This window comes from Cladophialophora yegresii, assembly GCF_000585515.1.
Source record: "Cladophialophora yegresii CBS 114405 chromosome Unknown aczIN-supercont1.6, whole genome shotgun sequence".
In the NCBI taxonomy this organism is placed as follows: Eukaryota; Fungi; Ascomycota; class Eurotiomycetes; order Chaetothyriales; family Herpotrichiellaceae; genus Cladophialophora; species Cladophialophora yegresii.
The window spans coordinates 1,913,596-1,932,468 of record NW_006913050.1 but is presented as its reverse complement, the minus strand read 5'-3'; the positions used below and the strand labels follow the sequence as shown (position 1 = coordinate 1,932,468).

General features: G+C 53.2%; 8 protein-coding genes across 8 annotated transcripts; 5 read left to right on the top strand and 3 right to left on the bottom strand.

Moving 5' to 3' along the window:
* Positions 1–725: 725 nt before the first annotated feature.
* Positions 726–941, bottom strand: A1O7_08717 (uncharacterized protein; the record flags this gene model as incomplete). The annotated part of the gene is made up of 1 exon (XM_007762707.1): positions 726–941. The coding sequence occupies one exon, from the start codon at positions 939–941 to the stop codon at positions 726–728; it is 216 nt and encodes a 71-aa protein (XP_007760897.1).
* Positions 942–2,507: 1,566 nt separating this feature from the next.
* Positions 2,508–3,068, top strand: A1O7_08716 (uncharacterized protein; the record flags this gene model as incomplete). The annotated part of the gene is made up of 1 exon (XM_007762706.1): positions 2,508–3,068. The coding sequence occupies one exon, from the start codon at positions 2,508–2,510 to the stop codon at positions 3,066–3,068; it is 561 nt and encodes a 186-aa protein (XP_007760896.1).
* A 1,388-nt stretch (positions 3,069–4,456) lies between these two features.
* A1O7_08715 (ribonucleoside-diphosphate reductase small chain) lies at positions 4,457–5,977 on the bottom strand (the record flags this gene model as incomplete). The annotated part of the gene is made up of 5 exons (XM_007762705.1): positions 4,457–4,639; positions 4,694–5,252; positions 5,305–5,525; positions 5,604–5,882; positions 5,948–5,977. 5 exons carry the CDS (start codon positions 5,975–5,977, stop codon positions 4,457–4,459), a joined length of 1,272 nt encoding a protein of 423 aa, XP_007760895.1.
* Positions 5,978–6,899: 922 nt separating this feature from the next.
* A1O7_08714 (solute carrier family 25, member 46) lies at positions 6,900–7,888 on the bottom strand (the record flags this gene model as incomplete). The annotated part of the gene is made up of 2 exons (XM_007762704.1): positions 6,900–7,139; positions 7,196–7,888. 2 exons carry the CDS (start codon positions 7,886–7,888, stop codon positions 6,900–6,902), a joined length of 933 nt encoding a protein of 310 aa, XP_007760894.1.
* Positions 7,889–8,551: 663 nt separating this feature from the next.
* Positions 8,552–9,663, top strand: A1O7_08713 (uncharacterized protein; the record flags this gene model as incomplete). Its single annotated transcript, XM_007762703.1, has 2 exons — positions 8,552–8,611; positions 8,659–9,663. The coding sequence occupies 2 exons, from the start codon at positions 8,552–8,554 to the stop codon at positions 9,661–9,663; spliced, it is 1,065 nt and encodes a 354-aa protein (XP_007760893.1).
* Positions 9,664–9,924: 261 nt separating this feature from the next.
* Positions 9,925–11,559, top strand: A1O7_08712 (uncharacterized protein; the record flags this gene model as incomplete). Its single annotated transcript, XM_007762702.1, has 1 exon — positions 9,925–11,559. The coding sequence occupies one exon, from the start codon at positions 9,925–9,927 to the stop codon at positions 11,557–11,559; it is 1,635 nt and encodes a 544-aa protein (XP_007760892.1).
* Positions 11,560–12,024: 465 nt separating this feature from the next.
* On the top strand, positions 12,025–13,831 carry A1O7_08711 (uncharacterized protein; the record flags this gene model as incomplete). The annotated part of the gene is made up of 3 exons (XM_007762701.1): positions 12,025–12,099; positions 12,155–13,411; positions 13,487–13,831. The coding sequence occupies 3 exons, from the start codon at positions 12,025–12,027 to the stop codon at positions 13,829–13,831; spliced, it is 1,677 nt and encodes a 558-aa protein (XP_007760891.1).
* A 1,890-nt stretch (positions 13,832–15,721) lies between these two features.
* A1O7_08710 (uncharacterized protein) lies at positions 15,722–18,669 on the top strand (the record flags this gene model as incomplete). Its single annotated transcript, XM_007762700.1, has 3 exons — positions 15,722–15,999; positions 16,051–18,504; positions 18,561–18,669. 3 exons carry the CDS (start codon positions 15,722–15,724, stop codon positions 18,667–18,669), a joined length of 2,841 nt encoding a protein of 946 aa, XP_007760890.1.
* Between the last annotated feature and the right edge of the window lie 204 nt (positions 18,670–18,873).

Below are 18,873 nucleotides of genomic sequence, written 5' to 3'. Positions count from 1 at the left end.
CGGCTCTCGATGAATTGGAGTTGGAGATACTGTACTATGTTCGTACTCGTACAAGATGTCGTCGTCGAAGGAATCCGGCTCTACCCCGTCGACCTCAGTGAGAGACTCTCCGCACATCCTCCGATCGGGGACCATTCCTCGTGTACAGTACTTCGTGCCTCTGCAATGATGGTCCAACCGAGTCTACCCGCCCGCTGGTGTCTACTTCCATCCGACTGCTATGTCGCGCTACAACAATTCTATTACTGACTCTTCATTCGCCTTGGAGAGTCGGTGCATCAAATGATGATGCAACCAGCCGCTCTTGGAGACCGTCAACTTCATCCCTATAAGCATTAATGCTGCGCTTACCCTGTGGATCTGTGAAGCATAGTATTTAGTCTCGGAGCCGGCTCCAACTGGCTTGACCGGACGATATTTGGAACAGCCAGGGAAGGCGCAGCGCAGCCAACGACACCTGCGCCTCCTCGCCAGGGAGATCTTCCCTGTTGAAGATGATATCCTTTGGCAACCTGGGCAGAATTGCTGCCGGCCGTGCGATGCCTCTCAGGTCACACCCGCGTGACTCCAGCGCTTCTTCCATGCCGAGCCGCGTCCTGAACACCCCTGGTCAGCATAAGGACAAGCATGGAAAGAGCTTGTCGGTTTTAGCAAATTCCAAGAAGAAGCTCTCCTCCGTAGCGGTTTTCTCGGCATTCCTGGAAGGCGTTGTGGCTGCTGCAGGTTCAGCCAACATTCGAGGCTGTTCGTAGGATCGATCCGCATTCGACTATCACGCCGATTTCGTCAATCATATCCGAGACAGACTCTGACGAAGCTGCGTCGACGCTGCTCGGCTTGATGCCGATGCAGAATTCTTTGCTTGTCGCGTCTCTGATAGCGCGAATAATGCGAAGGACAATCTCAGCTCGCTCTGGGGATGTGCTGCCGAAGTCGTCCATGCGGCGGTTTGACTTGGGGGACAGGAACTGGGCAAGCAAGGACCCGTGCGTATGACGAGTTTCAGAGTTCAGATGCCATTCAAAAGGCTTGTGTAGCTTCCGCTTCGTGCAGCTGCACGACTTTGAACACGGATCCGAATGACTGTTTGGATGCCGCCACGAACTGATCCACGATCCACCCACTCGGGATATTCCTTGGGGTGTTAACTGCTTGGAGTCCGAAGATCAGCAAAACGGCAAGCCTCTAATCAAGCTGTGCCCAAAGTCCATCTCTACCGCAGACGCAGCAATGTCTTGGCGAAAAACGTCTGGTGGCCCGCTCGTAGGGCGATTAGCGTCCTTGAGGGCGAAGTTGAACAATGGGCGGGGTCCCGTGCCGTTGGCAGGCTTTGGTGCACTATTCCAAGCTTCAAGAACGGCTTCAGAGCGTCGAGACGATACATTGGGAGAAATGGCCACATTTTCTGGCCCTCCGAGGTACACGTCGGATACTTGTATATTCCCCCAGCCGCTATTAGGTCTGAAGAGTTGAGGAAACACTGCCTTCTTCTACCTGTGAGTATCATTCCCAACTGCCATCGGCCCATCTCGCATAACGCAGTGACGAACTTCTAGCCTGGACGGTGGTTTGGGGACATCGACTCGGCCATTGCCGCCTGGCAGTCGTCAGTCGAGATGTTCATGCACCAGGCTAGGTTCCTCATTGCGAGAGGATTGGCTGCAACCACTTTGCAGCGCTGAGTTGAAGGCGAAGACCACATGCTAGCGTTAGCCCGGTGGAGAGCAACATGGCAGAGCCGCGGAGAAGAATAGAGAGGACTCTAAGATACTGGCAGAAGGACGATAACATGGCAAGGAGGTCAGGTTTTGATGGTAGGCTCAAGGGGAATGTGACGAGAACTGACCATCCCAAGAGGACCCCGATATCAAGTGATCCATGAGGTCCTGACTTCGTAGCATCTCATGTGCCACGTCAACAGCTGACTGAAGGGGCACGTTCTCAAGATGAGACGGGCACTGGTATTTGGGTAGCAGATACATACCTGCACGGGTAAACCAGGATGCCGTCTTTCAGGCAATCTTTGAGGCGACGCCACATGCTACTGGCGTACTTGGACAGCGTAGAAGGTCAATAGATGCATGGATTCGTTGTCTTTGACATTGGCACCAAGCTTTTGTCTATTGTTGATTCCTCCGTGCTCCGTATTGTGTACTGACACGGCCGCCAAGATCGGAAATCCCCCGCACATTTCCTCCGCATTCAATTGACACTTGCACACCAGTCGTGACCAGTGTGATGTGACCAGGGCTCAAGAACAAATCCATTTGCAGTCCGTCCATCACAGGTCTCAAGACGAAAGATCCGGGTTTCTAGATGACATATTAAAGCCTCAACTAACCTCTCAACTGAGGACCTACCCAGAGGCGGCTAGGAATCAAGCATGCCGAAATAGCACGGCACAAATTCTACACCCTGTCACAATTAGCCAGCCTACAGGAAGGACATTTCCTCTTCCTCCCGTTCTTCAAAACCTCGGAACCCCCTCCAGCACGTCGCACTTCAAAATGCCCTACTTCTCCGACCTCAACATCTATCTCCACCAGTCCTCTCTCCTCATCCAAGCGTACCCCACGACGCGCATCACAACGAAATACTCCCTCCCACGCAAACCGAACGCAAAGGCAAAATCAAAATCCAAACCTAACCTCGACCGCTCAAAGGATACGGCCGCCTCAGCAAACGACTCAGCACCCGAAACGTCGAGCCACACGCAAGCACAACCTAAGCGCGACCCGTCCGCGACACTCACCCTCAAAACATACCACCCCGAAAGCGGGATCTGCCTGAAATACCGCACCGACAAGGCTGCCGAGGTAGGCAGGCTGTTGACCGGTCTGGGACGATTGGCGAGGGGGGAGACCATCGAGCCGCCTAGTGCTGCTTCTGCGGCCGCAACAGCTACAGCTACCACGGACGGGGATGCCGATAAGATGGATATCGACGGCGGGGCGGTTTTGAAGATGGAGGACAAAGTAGCCACTGCGCCGCCCGTGGCTGTCACACAGCAGGCAGGAGGTGGTGGCGGTGGTGGCGGGAAGGCAAAGAAAAAGAAGGGCAAGAAATGAGGCGTTCTAGCCACGAGGCGGGATCCCATCGTTCCTTGCGCACGAGCGATCGAGAGAGCGAATGATCCAGTGAGTGAGTGAGTACCTTGCTGGCCGGCTGCACTGGTATGATCTCGACAGATATACGGCACCGGTGCTTGTACTCGTACCGGCATCAGGACGAATGAGTCAGACGTGCAAGACACTATCCTGGACTGTTGGTGGGGCGCTCGTGGTCTCGAGCACGTCGACACAGGGGGAGGGAATCTGTGATGGTCTAGACCTCATCCCGGCCACGATCTTGACGAACATCCACACCATCCATGAGGGCACGAGGACAACAAGCAGACAACTACTCCGTACCTAATCAGACGAGCACGCGGCTATGCAAGCACAGTAGAGAGACGTCGAATGCGAAGACGTCACTGTGAATGCCAGATTAGACATCGACCACGCAATGCTAGTAGAACCGGGAATGCCCTAACACTGGGCTTTCTCGTGCGGCACCGGCGTCATGACCCCAGCTCTACAGTACAATGCAGATACATAAAGCCATTTAGTGACCGGGATAGGCTTTGGGGAATCCGAGGCGAGGCGGAGGGTAGACATCAAAGCTCGAGCCTGCTACTGTACATATATACCTACCTGCGCTACCTGGGCCTCGCTGGGCCTCTGCACCAGGAAGGATATTCCATGAATCTCGAGCGGCTAGTATCTGCGCCCGTGTACTCTCCAAACTCGTATAGTGCTCTTGCCTCTGGAATCCTTTTCATTGTGCCGAGAGGAGCACCAGGATGATTGTGTCGCAACGCTATCGTCGCCGGGCACATGACAGCACGGAGGACTTCATACTACGTATCAGTTAATTTCTCATTCTTCCTTGGTACTCGGATCAGTATGCTTCCAAGCCCTTTGGGACGACGAGGCTGGTAATACTCGCTTATGCAGGGGCTCTAATTGTGTGGCAGACGTGGAAGAGCAGGGAGACAACTAGCAAGCTGCATGTTTTCAATTCCGCTCCTGAACTACCTAGTGGCCTCCTAGAATGTATGTGTTCCGTACAAAGCCCGAACACCACCGCGCTATGTCCTCCCCCGTGCCTGAATTTCCAAAAAAATCTGTAGCACCATCATTTCACAGCACAAGAGGTGACGACGGACTGTGCTCAACTGCAGTCAGGTAGTGGTCATCAAACAAGTCTCTGGAGCGGCGCCTACGCCCGTGCCTGGCTGGGTTCTCTCGCCCAGTGAGTATGACATTATGATGCAAGTGGGTATAACAAAGTGGAGAAAGCATGAGCCACCCTCTAAGGTCTTCGTTCTCGTCATCCGTACCCGCGAGAACGCCGTACGCCACCGAGTGCTCCGTACCTCGAAAAGATGAATTGGTCATGATGAAAGCTGGAGGGATTAGAAGTCTTCGTCAAAGCTGATGCCATTGCTGGCTTCCTCAGTCTTCTCTTGACTGGGTGATGAAGCTGATGACTTGTCTTCGGACTTCTTGCTGGTCGAAGACATGACACCGCTCTTCTGATAGTCACCGACACGTTTCTCGAAGAAGTTTGTCTTGCCGGCTAGTGAGATGTTTTCCATCTGTAAAGAAGATCAGCAATTTGATCAGTGGAATCTTGTAAAGGCCACACTTACAAAGGGGAAAGGATTCTGAGCGTTGTATACTCGCTTGTTGCCCATGGCAAGCAGCAAACGGTCGGCGACAAACTCAATGTACTGGCACATAAGCTTGGAGTTCATGCCCAGCAGACCCACAGGAAGCGCTTCAGTCAAGAACTCTTTCTCAATAGCGACTGCCTCGGTGATGACGTTCTCGATAAGCTTTGGATCGGGCTTGTGGTTGAGATGCTGCAGGAGCAGGCATGCAAAATCGGTGTGCATGCCCTCGTCACGAGAGATGAGTTCATTCGAAAAGGTAAGACCCGGCATCAGACCCTTGCTCTTGAGCCAGAAGATTGCAGCGAACGATCCGGAGAAGAAGATACCCTCGACGGCTGCAAAAGCAACCAGACGTTGACCAAACGTGGAGTCCTTGTCGGAGATCCACCTCAGAGCCCAGTCGGCCTTCTTGCGGATGCAGGGGATGGTGTCGATAGCATCGAACAGGTATGTCTTCTCTTTGGGGTCCTTCACGTATGTGTCGATGAGGAGTGAGTACATCTCAGAGTGGATGTTCTCCATCATGACTTGAAAGCTGGAAGGCCATTAGTGTCTGAGGCAGTAGTACAAGGGGCGAGGAGGCGTACCCATAAAAGCAGCGTGCCTCAGGTACCTGCACTTCGGCACTGAAACGCTCCAGCAGATTCTCGTTGACGATGCCGTCTGATGCAGCAAAGAAAGCGAGCACGTGGGAGACGAAGTAGCGTTCATCGTTGTTCAGTCGGTTGTGCCAATCGTGCAGATCCTTCGATAGGTCGACTTCTTCTGCTGTCCAAAAGCTAGCCTCTGCACGCTTGTACATGTTCCACTGCGACACATAGTGTTAGCCATCACATTGAAGATCAATTACTGAATGAACAAGAGACTGTTAGGGGACGACACGTACGATCTCGTGGTACTTGAGAGGGAAGAGAACAAAGCGATGGGGGTTCTCTTGTAAAAGAGGCTCTTCCTTCTCAAGCTCTTTGGGGGTCTTTGCGACCTTAGGTTGCTCAATCTGCTCTTTGGCTTCTAGCACGGGCTTCTTCTCCATCTCAGACGCGGGTGCGGCAGTGGACTCGGCTGATTCGACGGTGACAGGCATGTTTTCCTTGTTTTCCGTGTCAAAGTTGAGTTTCTTGATGGGACTGTCCTTGACTTTGAGCGATTCGAGGCTTGCAGCCGCCTGCGCGTATCCGTTAATAATATGTACCTCACAGACAAGTCAATGATGCAAGTGGCAAAATGTACCTGTTTAGACGGTGTAACTTGAGTTGCCATTGTTGCGTGTGAGGTAGATAATGTAGGAGAACAAAGAAGCAGTTGTAAAAGGGTGGGACGAGGTAAAGATTGCAGTAGGTTGTTGGTATGAGAAAGTGAAAGACTGCATGGGAACCCAATGCTCTTAAAGACACGCAGACGCGCTAGGGCGTGGACGTGTATTCGACGTAGCGTGACAGAGCGTGTCGACTGCCAGCCACTAATTGGAGTCCCACTCAAAACAATCAAAATAATCCACCATGAGTGTCACCATGCAGTGGATTCTGGTTTACGGAACGCTGAACAAATGTGTCTGTATGGGTTGAGACCACAGTCCTCCTTCAGCCTTTCATTACCTTCCTGGGACAGCTGCCTGAAGTTTCTGCACGAATAGGGAGGACTGAGCATCATAAGAGCTCCCTGAAAATCTAATCTAATCTAGCCGATGACGTATGAGCTTGCTCTGTCGCTGGTCTTAAATTCCGAAGTCGGCATCCAGAGCCTGGCCGACACACCAGCCTCCCATTTCTCTGGTACGTGAAGACACTGGGATGGTCTGGACGCAAATGCGCATGTGGAAATAGTGTACCACATTACGACCATGCGACAACATCTGCAGATAGAGCACCCAGCAATGTTTAGCACGGATGTCTGACACGAGCGAGTTGGGAGAGCCAGAGCCAAAGGAGCTCGAGCGAAGACCGAGGCCATCTACAAGCACGTTCTGCAACTCTCCTTTCTGCATGGAGCTGTTTCCACCGCTAGATATTGTTAACCCCGGCCTTCCTTATCGATCCAGTGCTATGTCCATAGACAGTCCCCATGCACGTACCAATTGGTTGATCGCAGCAAGATAAAACCACAAACAAGATGAGAAGATGCAGCCTTGTCCGGCCGACGCCGCAGCATGCAACGCTGAAGTGATCTGACCTAGGCCGCCACCCTACAGCTTCTCCTCGAGAGACTTTGGTAGAATTCTCATCTCAACTCCCCGTACTAGTTTGTTCGTCTGCTCTGCTAATGACAGAGTGAGGATCGTATGAGGCAATATCCGAGCAAGATGGGCTGTGAATCCTTTGTAGACGCTAAGCACACCTTCAGTCGAGATGGTCTTCCATAAACAGTCGAAAATGCCGTTATATAAATTGCCGTGCTGGTTGTACAATCTGGCCATGACAGTGTCCTGTATCACAAGTTAGAGGTGTCTATGGAGGCAATGTGGGAGTGAGCCTAGCATACCGGCGGGTGCATGCAGATGCAAACAACAAAGCCGCTCGCCGTCGAGCTTAGCAGGTGCAGCGCAGGGCCATCCTCCATACCGAAATGACGTATTAACCGTCTCTTTGCAAAGAAGTATGTCGGTAGCTGGACCGAGCTTCCTGCTCCAGTCCTGACCATCGATGCGCCCATGCCTCGATAGAGACCTCTTACGCCTTCGGCCTTATAGATCTGTGACAGTCCGTCGAAAGCATTGCGGTACTTGTGCTGGGTGCCGACTGGCAAGAATGGAGAGTATGACTGTAATCGGGTCTTGACCAGAAAAAAGGGTGAGCCGGCCATTGCTCCCAGAATGCCAGAGGATGCACCAGAAAAGATGTTGATGCCGAGGGATTGGACACTGGCGTCCTTGTAAATGAGCTTTGTGCACGTAGCTCTCAGTGGCTCGTAGAAGCCCAAGCGACAGCCATTCAGAAGGATCTGGTATACGTATGCCGATCCAATACCCCGGTATATTCCCTTCAAGCCTTCGTTCTTCACGATCACTCCAACACCATGGAAGACACCACGGTATTTTTTGACAGCAACGTCTTTGGACTGCAGTTCCCCTTGTAGCTGCAGCCTGATTTTTACTGTTTCGAACGGATGTGTCGCGGTGACAGCACCGCAAGCAGCAATGCCGCCAGCAATGAATGCACCGGTTGTTGTCGACATGGTCAAGCGTTCGAGTGGGCGCCCTCCTGTCCCCGTTTCCTCAACCTCGACGTGGGTTTATTGCGAGAAATGGCTGGTCAGGCGCCCATGTTCCCGGTCGGTGAGAAGATCTCTGATACGAAATGGTAAGCAGACGGTGGTGCGTCAGCGTTGCGGAAAACGGGGCGCGAAATGCTCATAGGGATAAATTATTACGGGAGGACAAAACTTCGAAAGGATTTCTGGGGCGACAATCGGAGCAAGGTACGGAGTACAGTAGTGCCATTGGGGTCGGCTTGGGAACGGGTAGCAGTTGCAAGCGTGGAGCACTGAAGTAACCGAAAATCAGCCTCTGCCTCGTGGAGAAAGCCGCTGCAGGCGCAAGCAGGGCCCTAGTTAAGATACCCGCTGATACCCGAAGCCCAGGCACTTGCACCTGCACCCTGTCATGCCTATTCGTATCTGAGGCGCATCTGCATTCTCCACAACTTCACCTGAAAGTTCCCAATATGCGATTTCGTTCCAGCAGCCCATACGAGTCACGCCCTGCATTGTTTGCTTTCGAAGGTTCGTTCTACCCTCAAGCCACCCTCAACTCCCGGTCGAGGCTTTGCCCTTTCGTCTTGAATCCTCTTTGTAGACGCCATTCTGAGGGATCTTGAACCCAGACACTTGTCAACCCCCATGGCGATCCCCACCCAACAGAAAGTACACGATGTGGTCAAACACTATCGTCCTGCAAGAGTGAGTGCCTCTGTCCTCAAGGCCCGGCCCATGCTGATTTCTATAAGCAATTCCCTTGTTCGACTCGGTCAGACGGACACGAGACCCGGGTCACCTCCCTTGATTTCGATGATATGGGCGAATTTCTGGTGGCAGCCTCTGACGATGAGACAATGCACGTATACGACATCAAAGAGGGCAAGAGGACGAAGACAATACCTAGCAAGAAGTACGGCATCCATCTAGCTCGGTTCACTCACCATTCACGGAATGTACTTTTCGCTAGTACCAAGCAAGAAAACTCTCTGCGGTTACTAGAGCTTCACAACGAGAGCTTCGTTCGCTATTTTACTGCTCACACCGGCCAAGTCACCTGTATCGCTCTGTCTCCCGCTAGCGACCAATTTCTCTCATGCGGCAATGATGACATGGTTTGCTTGTGGGACTTGAACTCAAGGAGCCCCCAAGGCAAGCTCAAATTGGTGACTCCGTATCTTGCAGCATACGACCCCTCCGCTCAGATCATGGCGATAGCGTCGCAAGCTACCTCTTCGATCCTTCTGTACGACGTCCGCAATTTCGATAAAGCCCCCTTTGCGACGTTTGACATGCTGGAAGCGGAGGATCGCTACACTCCAACTACGAAAGGCAGGGCATGGACAAAGCTGGAATTTTCCAACGATGGGAAACATATGCTGCTTGGTACAGATTATCATGGTCATTTTGTCCTGGACGCCTTCGATGGGACAGTCAAATCATTCCTGGTAGGCAAGACTGCGGGAAGCGGAAGGGCTGCGCCAGTGTCAACTTCTGGAAAGCCACTGGGCCAAGGAGATGTATGCTTTACCCAAGATGGGAGATATGTCGTGGGTGGAACAGGCGAGTCGGATCTGCTCGTCTGGGACACTCAGAATACCGCCGACATCCTGCTGGAACCTACCGCCCGACTGAACAGTCGAGGCATCAAGACACCGGTCGTGCAATGCAACCCTCGTTACAATCAGCTGGTGACTGCGGACACCAAGGTGTGCATGTGGTTGCCAGGCGACCAGATCAAACACACAGATCTTTGAAGAGTTTTCCCCGACGATGACACGACAACAGGCAATCTATCAACGAACTATGCCGGATCCGAAGTCAAAGACGCGATCCCACGTAGGGACTTTAACGCTTGGCGTGGTATGTCCATTCCGCCAATAAGAAGTTCAGCTGGGCTTCTATCTCCGCAATGCATGTCGCACTTCAACCTGCCACGCTGCGTCTGGCTCTTTTAATATTCCACCCTCACACAGGAAAGTCCGAGTCCGGACATACTTGGTTCGAGTAGGGCAAAGATGCTTGTGCATATGGAGGTATCCGATGGGTCATCCCCTTCATCTCCGGTTGAGCTCGTCGCAAATCTGCAAAAACGTGCAGATGCACTATTGCGAGAGTTTCGGCGTTACCAAGAGCATCTCAAACTGCATCGAAGACAACAAGAAGTCGAGCTCCGGGCATTCAAGCGGGGAATCGAGTCAGAGATTAGGACTCTAGAGAAGCTAAGGCTTGTATTTGGGAGTCCCGATGGCTGCCCTTCCGTCCACGACCAGCAGGAGAAAAGTCCGCAATTGCACGCATTGAGGAGTTCTAATCTTCCATTCTATGAAACGGTTTGGGATGTGGCCAAATCGAGCGAGTGCATCACGTCCCTAGGTAAGAAAATGCACCCCGCACGAAATGGCTGCGGCGCTCAAGGAAGATCTGGGAACGGGACTCCAGCAAGCCAAGCTGGCGAGCCTGGAGATGTTCACAAGCAAGGAGTTGTCGTGGACATTGCCGCTCACAATGGTCTAGAATGGATCAAAGTCTCCACTTTGACGGAGAAACGGCTTCTATTCGAGATGGCGAAGGAAGGCTGGGAGCGTTATGGCAATGCTAGCGGTTACAACGGAGAGGATAGCAATGAGGATAGCGAACAGGAAGCCGAGGACAGAGGCAGCAGGCTCGAGCTCGTGCGCCTCGCGGAAGACCTTAGGACGGCTGCTCAGGAAACCAGAGTACATTTCCGACATCCGCAGATTCGATTCGTCCTTCCGAAGATTCGCGAAGGCGTGCTTGCGGAGGTGGACGCCTTTCTTGCTGATTTGCGGGCAACTGGTGCAGTTGTACAATGCAGCAACGAGACGGACAACGTCCGCGAGCTCGCGCACTTTGACCTCGACAGAATGATGCCTACCTCGGCAAATGATCCCTTGACACCAACCATCAATGTCGACTGTACCATACTTCTAGCTCTGATATCGGACATCTCTCATCTTTCTCGGCATCAACTTTGTGCCGATGCGATCGGCAAGTCCCCACACTATCACAGAGCAATCATGAACCAAATTGAAGCTGAAGAGTCAGCATCTATACTGCCGAGCGAGATATATCCTCTCTTTGCTGATCGAAATCTGGAATGTACTTCGCATGCCGCACAGCGGATGCGGGAAATCGTTGAGATCATGGCGACATCGAGTGAACGAAGACGTGCAGAGGTCCTCTTGGGCGAGGGTCAATACAAAGATCAACCAGCATCAGGCTTGAGGCAGGCTTTCGGCGAGCATTCCTTGCACCATGTCCCGCAAGATCTACGGCTCCCTGTCAGAGTTATCGACATGGACGTGCACGAAGTCCTATCGTCTGGCCGTGATCTGATGGCAGTGGATGCTCGGTTCTGCCATGCGTTCCCTGCCTCTATTGCTACTCGGGCGAAGGACTCGCTGCATCTCACTCCCATAAACGCCTCGGTGTTTCTCTATGGCTGGGTTCGGCAAATCACGACGATTACGAGCAATCGCGCGGTGGCCAGCGGGCTTCTTAAAGCGATCAATGAGATTCTAGACGTGGACGAGCGTCAGTGCAGTGGCTTCGACGGGGAATTTGTCGGTCCGCTTATCCACATCTGCGACACCGCAAGGAGCTTGATAGGGAAGGCGAAGTTCAAGTAGGAGCAAGAGGCAGCCGAGCTGGACAAGGACAAGATGGGTGGCTGTGATCAGCGGTGACCTGTCCCACCCTCCTTCAGGTTTCGCGATGTGGTGGACGAGATGGCAATGCAAGCGATGTACTTGAAAGGAGTTGAGCTATCCAACCCAGAAGTAAAGTCCTGATCCCGTATACAGTAGATAGTACGTGTGTCAAAGCGGATGATTCGACATGGAGCTGGTGACTCTGCACATGCTGCGGTTGGCTGGTTGCGCAGCTGCGCCCAAAAACGGGGCCGCGCAACATGGACAACTCGAACAAACAACTTCCACCTTACTGCTTGAATCTTGCAATACAGTCAAGAACACATCTCCCGCAGCAGTGCAAGATGAGAGGATGCGCTCTGCTTAGCATACAGTCTTGCTAGAGACATCCAACCCATTCCCTTGCACGACCACCATCCCATTCGTTGCAGCTCTTCCAACATCATGCGGCGATGGGTGCCTTCGCTCGGCCTCCTGGCGTATCTCGCGGCCCTTGTGGCTGGCAATGAAATGCAGATTGTGCGCCACGACTTCTATCCGCTTAAATTCAAAGCGGGCATGCTGATCGCTGCAGAAACAAGATGACGAGCACCGGCAACGATGTGCTGGCATGTACAGTCGGAAGTCATGGGGCGGGACAATCGAGCCCTTTATCCTGGTCAAGTTCCTGCCCGACCACACCGAAGACGATTCAGATCCTCTCGCAAGCCTGATCATATTCGAATGGCAAGACGAGCCCCTTATAGGCCAAATGCCGCCGAACGCAGAGTCATACCGAGATCTCGAGACAATATGCACACCCGGGGCGGTGTCAGAAGGGTTATGCGAAGAGAAAGATATCGGTGCTTTCATCCTGGCTCCCAATGCTACAGACGCGGCGAGGAGCCCGATCTACAATGAAGCGATTCATCTCAAGGATCCCAAGGCTATCAACTACCCGATCCGCCGGACGGGCTACTACTGCGTTTCGACCTACGCTTACTCGGAGCACGAGTACAACGGCGTCGTGGAGTTCCGCAATGCGTACGGGGAGCTGCCCGCTGCTCAGATAGCCAAGCTCCCTTTTTATGGCGGCTTGACTATCGTCTACGCTGTGCTGGGTGTGTTTTGGGCATTCCTTTACTTCCAGAACCGCTCCGACATCCTCCCCGTCCAGAACTACATAACGGCCATCATTATTTTCTTGATTGTCGAACAGCTCATGACATGGGGATTCTACGACTACCAGAATCGACATGGCAACAACACCCTCAACAAAGTCTTCATGATCATCGTCTCCATTCTCAACGCTGGTAGAAACTCCTTCTCCTTCTTCCTCCTGCTGATCGTCTGCATGGGCTACGGCGTGGTGAAACCCTCACTTGGGAAAACCATGATCTACGTCCGTATCTTAGCTGCCGCACACTTTATCTTCGGCGTCATCTACGCCATCGCCTCGATGGCCGTCACGCCCGAATCCGTCGGACCCCTAATCCTCTTCGTCATCCTCCCGCTAGCCGGTACCATGACAGCCTTCTACGTCTGGACCCTGTCCTCGCTCAACCTCACAATCAAGGACCTTATCGACCGCAAGCAAAAGACCAAAGCCATGATGTACAGGAAACTCTCCTGGTGCATCCTGGGTTCCGTGCTGGTCATCTTCGCATTCTTCTTCATCAACAGCTTCGCCTTCGCGGGATCAAGCGCCGCGAATTTCGTGCCTGATCATTGGCAGACCAGGTGGTTTGTGTTGGACGGATGGTTGAACATAGTATACTTGTTTAACATTGCTTTTATTGCGTATCTGTGGAGGCCGACGGCAAATAACAGAAGATTTGCGATGAGTGATGAGGTGAGTCTCGCTCTGTTCCCAATAGACAATAGCAAGTCGTGGATCATGGGAGCATGGCTGACCACTCATTCACAGCTTGCTCAAGACGACGATGGCTTCGAGATCCGCAGCATCGCCGACTCCCTCGACGACGAGGACGAAGAAAACGCACGCAAAGATCATGAACGTGCTGTCCCTCCTACGGGCGGAGCTTCGACGACGGTCATGGACTCGCTGGCTCAGGAGCCTGCACCTGCTCGCAAGCCCTCCCCGGCACCTGCACTGCAAAACAGCAGCCAAGCACCTCCGCCCATCCGGGCACCACCTCAATCGAGAATGTCCTTGGACGGAGAGACCATTTTTGCGGTTGGAGACGAAGGTGGCGAGTGGAGTGATGGGGAAGACAGTGACGATGAAAGCAAGAAGCTGACGAGCAAGTAAGGTGCGAAATGGGGGCTGTTATGATGTGGAATCTATACCAAAGCTTGGACTTGGGTGAGATTCCGAGTCTTCATATCAAGGCGTTGGTTTGCGAAACATGTAACGACTAGCGGCGCATGGACTTCCACATGCAAAACGTGTGGGTTTACAGTCACTTAACAGTAGGGCCAAGGGACACTTGTAATGTGAGTCAAGGAGTAGCCGTCGCTCCTGCGACTACGGTATGGAGTACCACCTTCGAAGAAATTACTGCATCTGCTAAAGGTCCATCGTGGCAAATCAGATTTCCATCCTAGCATTACCGATGTCGAGCAAGCCGGTACGGCGGCCGCGGTCACCATCGTTCAACCTACCTATGCCATCCCCGCGTGCAGATTCCTTGGCGGTGGGAGGTATTGTATAAAACGCCGAGATACTGAACCTCGCTGCCAGGCTTCCTGAGAAGGATCATGGCTTTTACAGATCGACGCGAATCTGTATTGTAGATGTAGTACTCTGTCGAAGGCCAGATTCACAGTGCGGCCTGGAATTTCGTCGTTGCGGCCCTAGTACTCTGTGGCGTCCTAAACAGTTCTGGCGGGCGTGCGACCGTTGCGCCATCTCCGAACTAGCCGTCCTTCATGTCAAGAATAGCAGCCCGCTATCCCGAGTCGGTGTCGACAGGGCAGAGCCGAGATCATCCTCTTCGGTCGTCATGCCGGATCGAGGGGGAAAAGTCGAGGTCATGCTCTCCACGCTCTGGAGCCCGGTGGTGCAGATGGCGGAAAATGCAGCTTCCCCTGCCAAGCGACAGGGGCTCGTAAGCGAGAAAACTCTCCCACTGGACCAAGCCAGTGGAGGCCCTTGCCGTAGACGGTCCCTCACTCGTGCTCGTGTCAAAACGCATGATGTGATCGACACGGGGTGCAGCAGACGTGAAGAAGGGATCTCGAGCTAGTCTAAAGGGACGTCGCGGTCGACCTGGGACTTTGATGCTGGCATGTAGAAGTTGGGGATGAATGCATCTGAGCATCGAATGCTCGGCAGCTGAAGAAAAGAGAAAAGCTATGCACGGTACGGAGTACGTACGAGATAGCATTGCAGGACTCGTTCTTTGTTGGCTACAAGGGTTTGACAATGGGCAGGCGAATCGGCATCACGACGGTTTCAGCTTGGCCTGGAGCTGAAAGCAGCAGGAAACTGACCGTGGGGTTTTCCCTCTACACTTTCCTACTCTCGGTCCCCTTGAGCGGTCTCGTCCATAGTGCGTGATGGTAGCGGCACGAGCGGAGGCCCTCACAAATAGAAGAACCTTGTGGACTGGGGCGCAAAAGAGTCCTTGGGGTTCAGGGCTTCAAGCATTTCATGGGTTCTCTTAGCGAGATGCGTGTGCCCTTGCAATCATATGCAAGTCACTGTTCGTCCTCCGGAGAGAACAAAGAGCTCGGTCGAGGGGATCTCGCGTTCTCTGCGTTCATCAAGCAGTGTTCCATCTGCAAATTCGGTCGTCTCCTGCTCTAGCCTGTCCCGATGCTCGAGACGGTGTCGCAGCTGTAGCCGCTTGTCGAGATTTAGTGAGCTTAATTTGCGGCTGGGCCAATGGAATGCCGGGCCGGCCAGGGCGACTAACCCTCTTGGATTGCTGGGCGGCCACTTGATCCCTCTGCTGGTACCTCGAGCACCCTCTTCTGCTATCAATCGCAAATCAGCCAGACTCGTCGTGTTCCACCAGCAGAGCTGTGTGTGGGATCGCTACCTGTGTGTGGCTGATCTACATGGCCAAAGCACCAGTCTAAACATGTCGCTACTCTGAACGGGCCATCGGCAAGCCTCAAACGACCTCGATCTGTCTGTCTACCGCCGCGCACGGCCGGCAACCTCCACAGTCACCCTGGGTGTTGATAGCCCATCATGGACGACGATGCTCGAGGCCTCGCCTCGGCGGCTGCTCCTCCACCACCTCCTCCGAAAGAACATCCTCCTCTACAACGTCTCCCCTCCCTTTCCAACTCCATTGCAGCCGCTCTGAATCCCTTCTCCACGGGCTCTCCCGTTCGTCGAAAACCACTCCCTTCGGGCACATCCCCTACTGCCAGCTCTCCCGAGCTACCTTCGCCTCAGCAGACCTCACAGTTTTCCCCACCTAAGATACAAAGGAAGAGGGTTCCATCTGATGCGACAACTCAGATGTAGGTGGGCTCCCATGCTAACCATGCGCTTTGACAAGCTGACCACAGCAGAGGATTCAACAACAATTCACCGAGCAGTGAGCAGAACAGTCGAACAAGGGCAAGGACGAACACGAACGGGTCCCTCCCTCGAATTGCGGCCGAGAACAACGCAGGCTCTCCCAGTCGGAGTCACGCGTCGAAACGATCAGATGGTCACTCGGTGGATGGCGTGATTGTAGAGGAGGATATGGGCTTGAAACCAGGGTCGAGGCCTGCGCCTCTACGGACCGACTCGAACTCCTCTATAAAGTCACTCACTGTGAATGACGCGAAGAAACCCCAGACGCCCGGGAGCAAGTTTACGTCCTTCTTCAGCCGCAAGCCAGCCGCATCGCCAAGCAGCGACTCCTCGGTTACAGATATCTCGGACCGCAAGTCACCACTCCCATCACCCTACGGCCATTCCGCCAATGTCTCAGCACATTCCTCTCAGGGTTATCCGTTCCCCTCCACTGCTCCCAGAGTTCCCTCGTCGCAGCCGTCTCAGGACTCGATAGACTTCGACGGTAGATCATACGTTCAACCAATGGGCAGCAGTGATGGAGGCCGATTGTCACAGCTCGAAGCTGAGCTTCGCGACATCAGCACCGAGCTTGCAAACTCGATCAAACGAGAAATGGACCTGGAGGATCTCGTGGAACAGCTCCAGACTGAGGGTCCCACTGCCAACAGAGAGCTAGACCGAACGAGCGACTACTTCTCCGACTCCGGGGCCAGTTCTATAAGGCCTTCGACGAGTGAGGGAAACACCAAGGAAGACATACAACGGATCAAGAGAGAGTCAGAGCAGCTCAGAGCGCAGTTGAAAGCCGACATGACGCAAAAATGCCAGAATGAAAGATCCAGCAGACAGGCATTGGAGTCCCACATTCAGATACTCGAGCAGAAGCTTTCTCTTACACGACAACATCACAATGACTCCGCCGACGTTACTGCTAGGGTCAGGGAATTGGAGGTTGCACTGGAGGACGCGAGGAGACGACTTGGAGAGGAAAGGCAGACCAAGGAGAACTTCGAAGACCTGTTAACAGCCTTGCGCGTCGACTTGGAGCAGCATCGAAATGACAGGGACAACCTTCGTGACGAAGTGGTTCCTCAGTTGCGGGCACAAATCGAAGGTCTCGAATCCAGCTTGTCCGAATCTCAGAAATCGGATTATGAGTTTACACGAATGCAACAAGAACTCCAGAGCTTGAGAGACGAGAACGCCGCGCTTCAAAGCGCTCGGGCAATGAATATGCAATTCCAATCCATTGCCGAAGAGGGAGAAATGGTTCAGTCGCCAACCTCGACCACGACGCATTCCAGGATGAGTGGTTTGCAAAGGTCTAACACCATCTTGAACAGATCGAATTCCAGAGCCACAATGAATCGGTCAAATTCTCTGTCCAGGTCCAACTCCACGGCCAACCGCGGCGTCGCCGAAAATCAGCAACCGCTCGCTGAGCAATTGAAGGACGTGACAGAACAAAGGAACGCGTTGCACACAACTGTGAAATACTTATTGCGGAGACAGGAGGCTCAGCGACGACAATTTGAGAAGCGCCTCAAGCTCACCGAAGCCGAGCGCGATCGAGCAACTTCATCACGCAGCATGAAAGCAGGAGGTTATGAACGAGAAGTTCGAACTCTGCGCTCGGAAATCAATCTGCTGCGAAAACGGGCAGACGATGCTCTCGAACAGAAATGGCAGTGTGAAAAAGGTCTGTCCGGTCTGAAAATGGACCTCGACCGCAGCAAACAAGAAACAACCAGTCTGCAGAGGCTACTGCAAGCCCGCGACGAGACGGCGCCAGAGATCCTGTCGTCGACGCTCGAGCAAGCATTGAAGCAGCTTGAGCAGCAGCGAGAACAAGCTCGGCACCAAGAGTCTCTGGGCTCGCTTCACAGCGAGCAGGAGCTTGCCATGGAGCTCGAGATGTCAGCTCAAAGGTCTGAGTCGCTGGCTGCTCAGGTCAAGAAACAAATGAAGACCAATGCTGACCTCAGGAACCGACTCACCACCGCTGTGGAGAGAGGCGAACTCAACCAACAAGCATCAGCTGAGCAAATCAACGAGCTCCAGACAAAGCTCAAGAAACTCGAAGAGATTATCACCGTCGCCCAAATGCAATCTGAGACGGCGGTGATGAAGCACGAGGAAGAAGTTCGCGTGCTAAGAGCCAGCCACAACATACAATTGACACGCACAAAATCCGGCCGCAAGACACCAGGATACTTGACGCCCACAATGCCTCATTCTCCCATGTCCCCCATGTTTGCCAATTCTGGGAAGAGCCCACGTCTCGATCAAACCACGTCGGGACCTGGCATAGCATTGCAGCAAGCACTGAAGACCGAATACCTGGAGAAGAAAGTCGCGGAACTGGAGAAAGCGCTCGCCGAAGCAGAGAAAGAGATGGGAGAAGTCGTTGGGCGGATGAACACTGCTCAGATGGGCGTTGCCGACCTCGAGTCGGAAAGGTAAAAATCAAAAAAATAACACTACGAGTCCGACGATCACTGACTTGTGTGAACAGAGACGAAGCCCTCCGCCAAACAAGGCGTCTTGAAGCTGCCATCACCGCTGAACGCCAGAAGGTGCAGGCGCTCCTCAACGAGGATTTCGACTATGCTTCCGACTATTAATGGATGCGGCCTCCCGGGCGTTGCTATATGGATGGACCTAAACGGGCTTGTCATGAGATCTTTTCTTGTTCTGCCACATATTTAATTCACGCATATTTAGCGACGGCTCTACGGTCTGGAGGCATCATCCGCCTTGTGGATAACAATCTGGCGGTTTGGGGGCAGAGCCCAAAGGTTTCCGTCGAATCTTGCTACCGGAGTTTT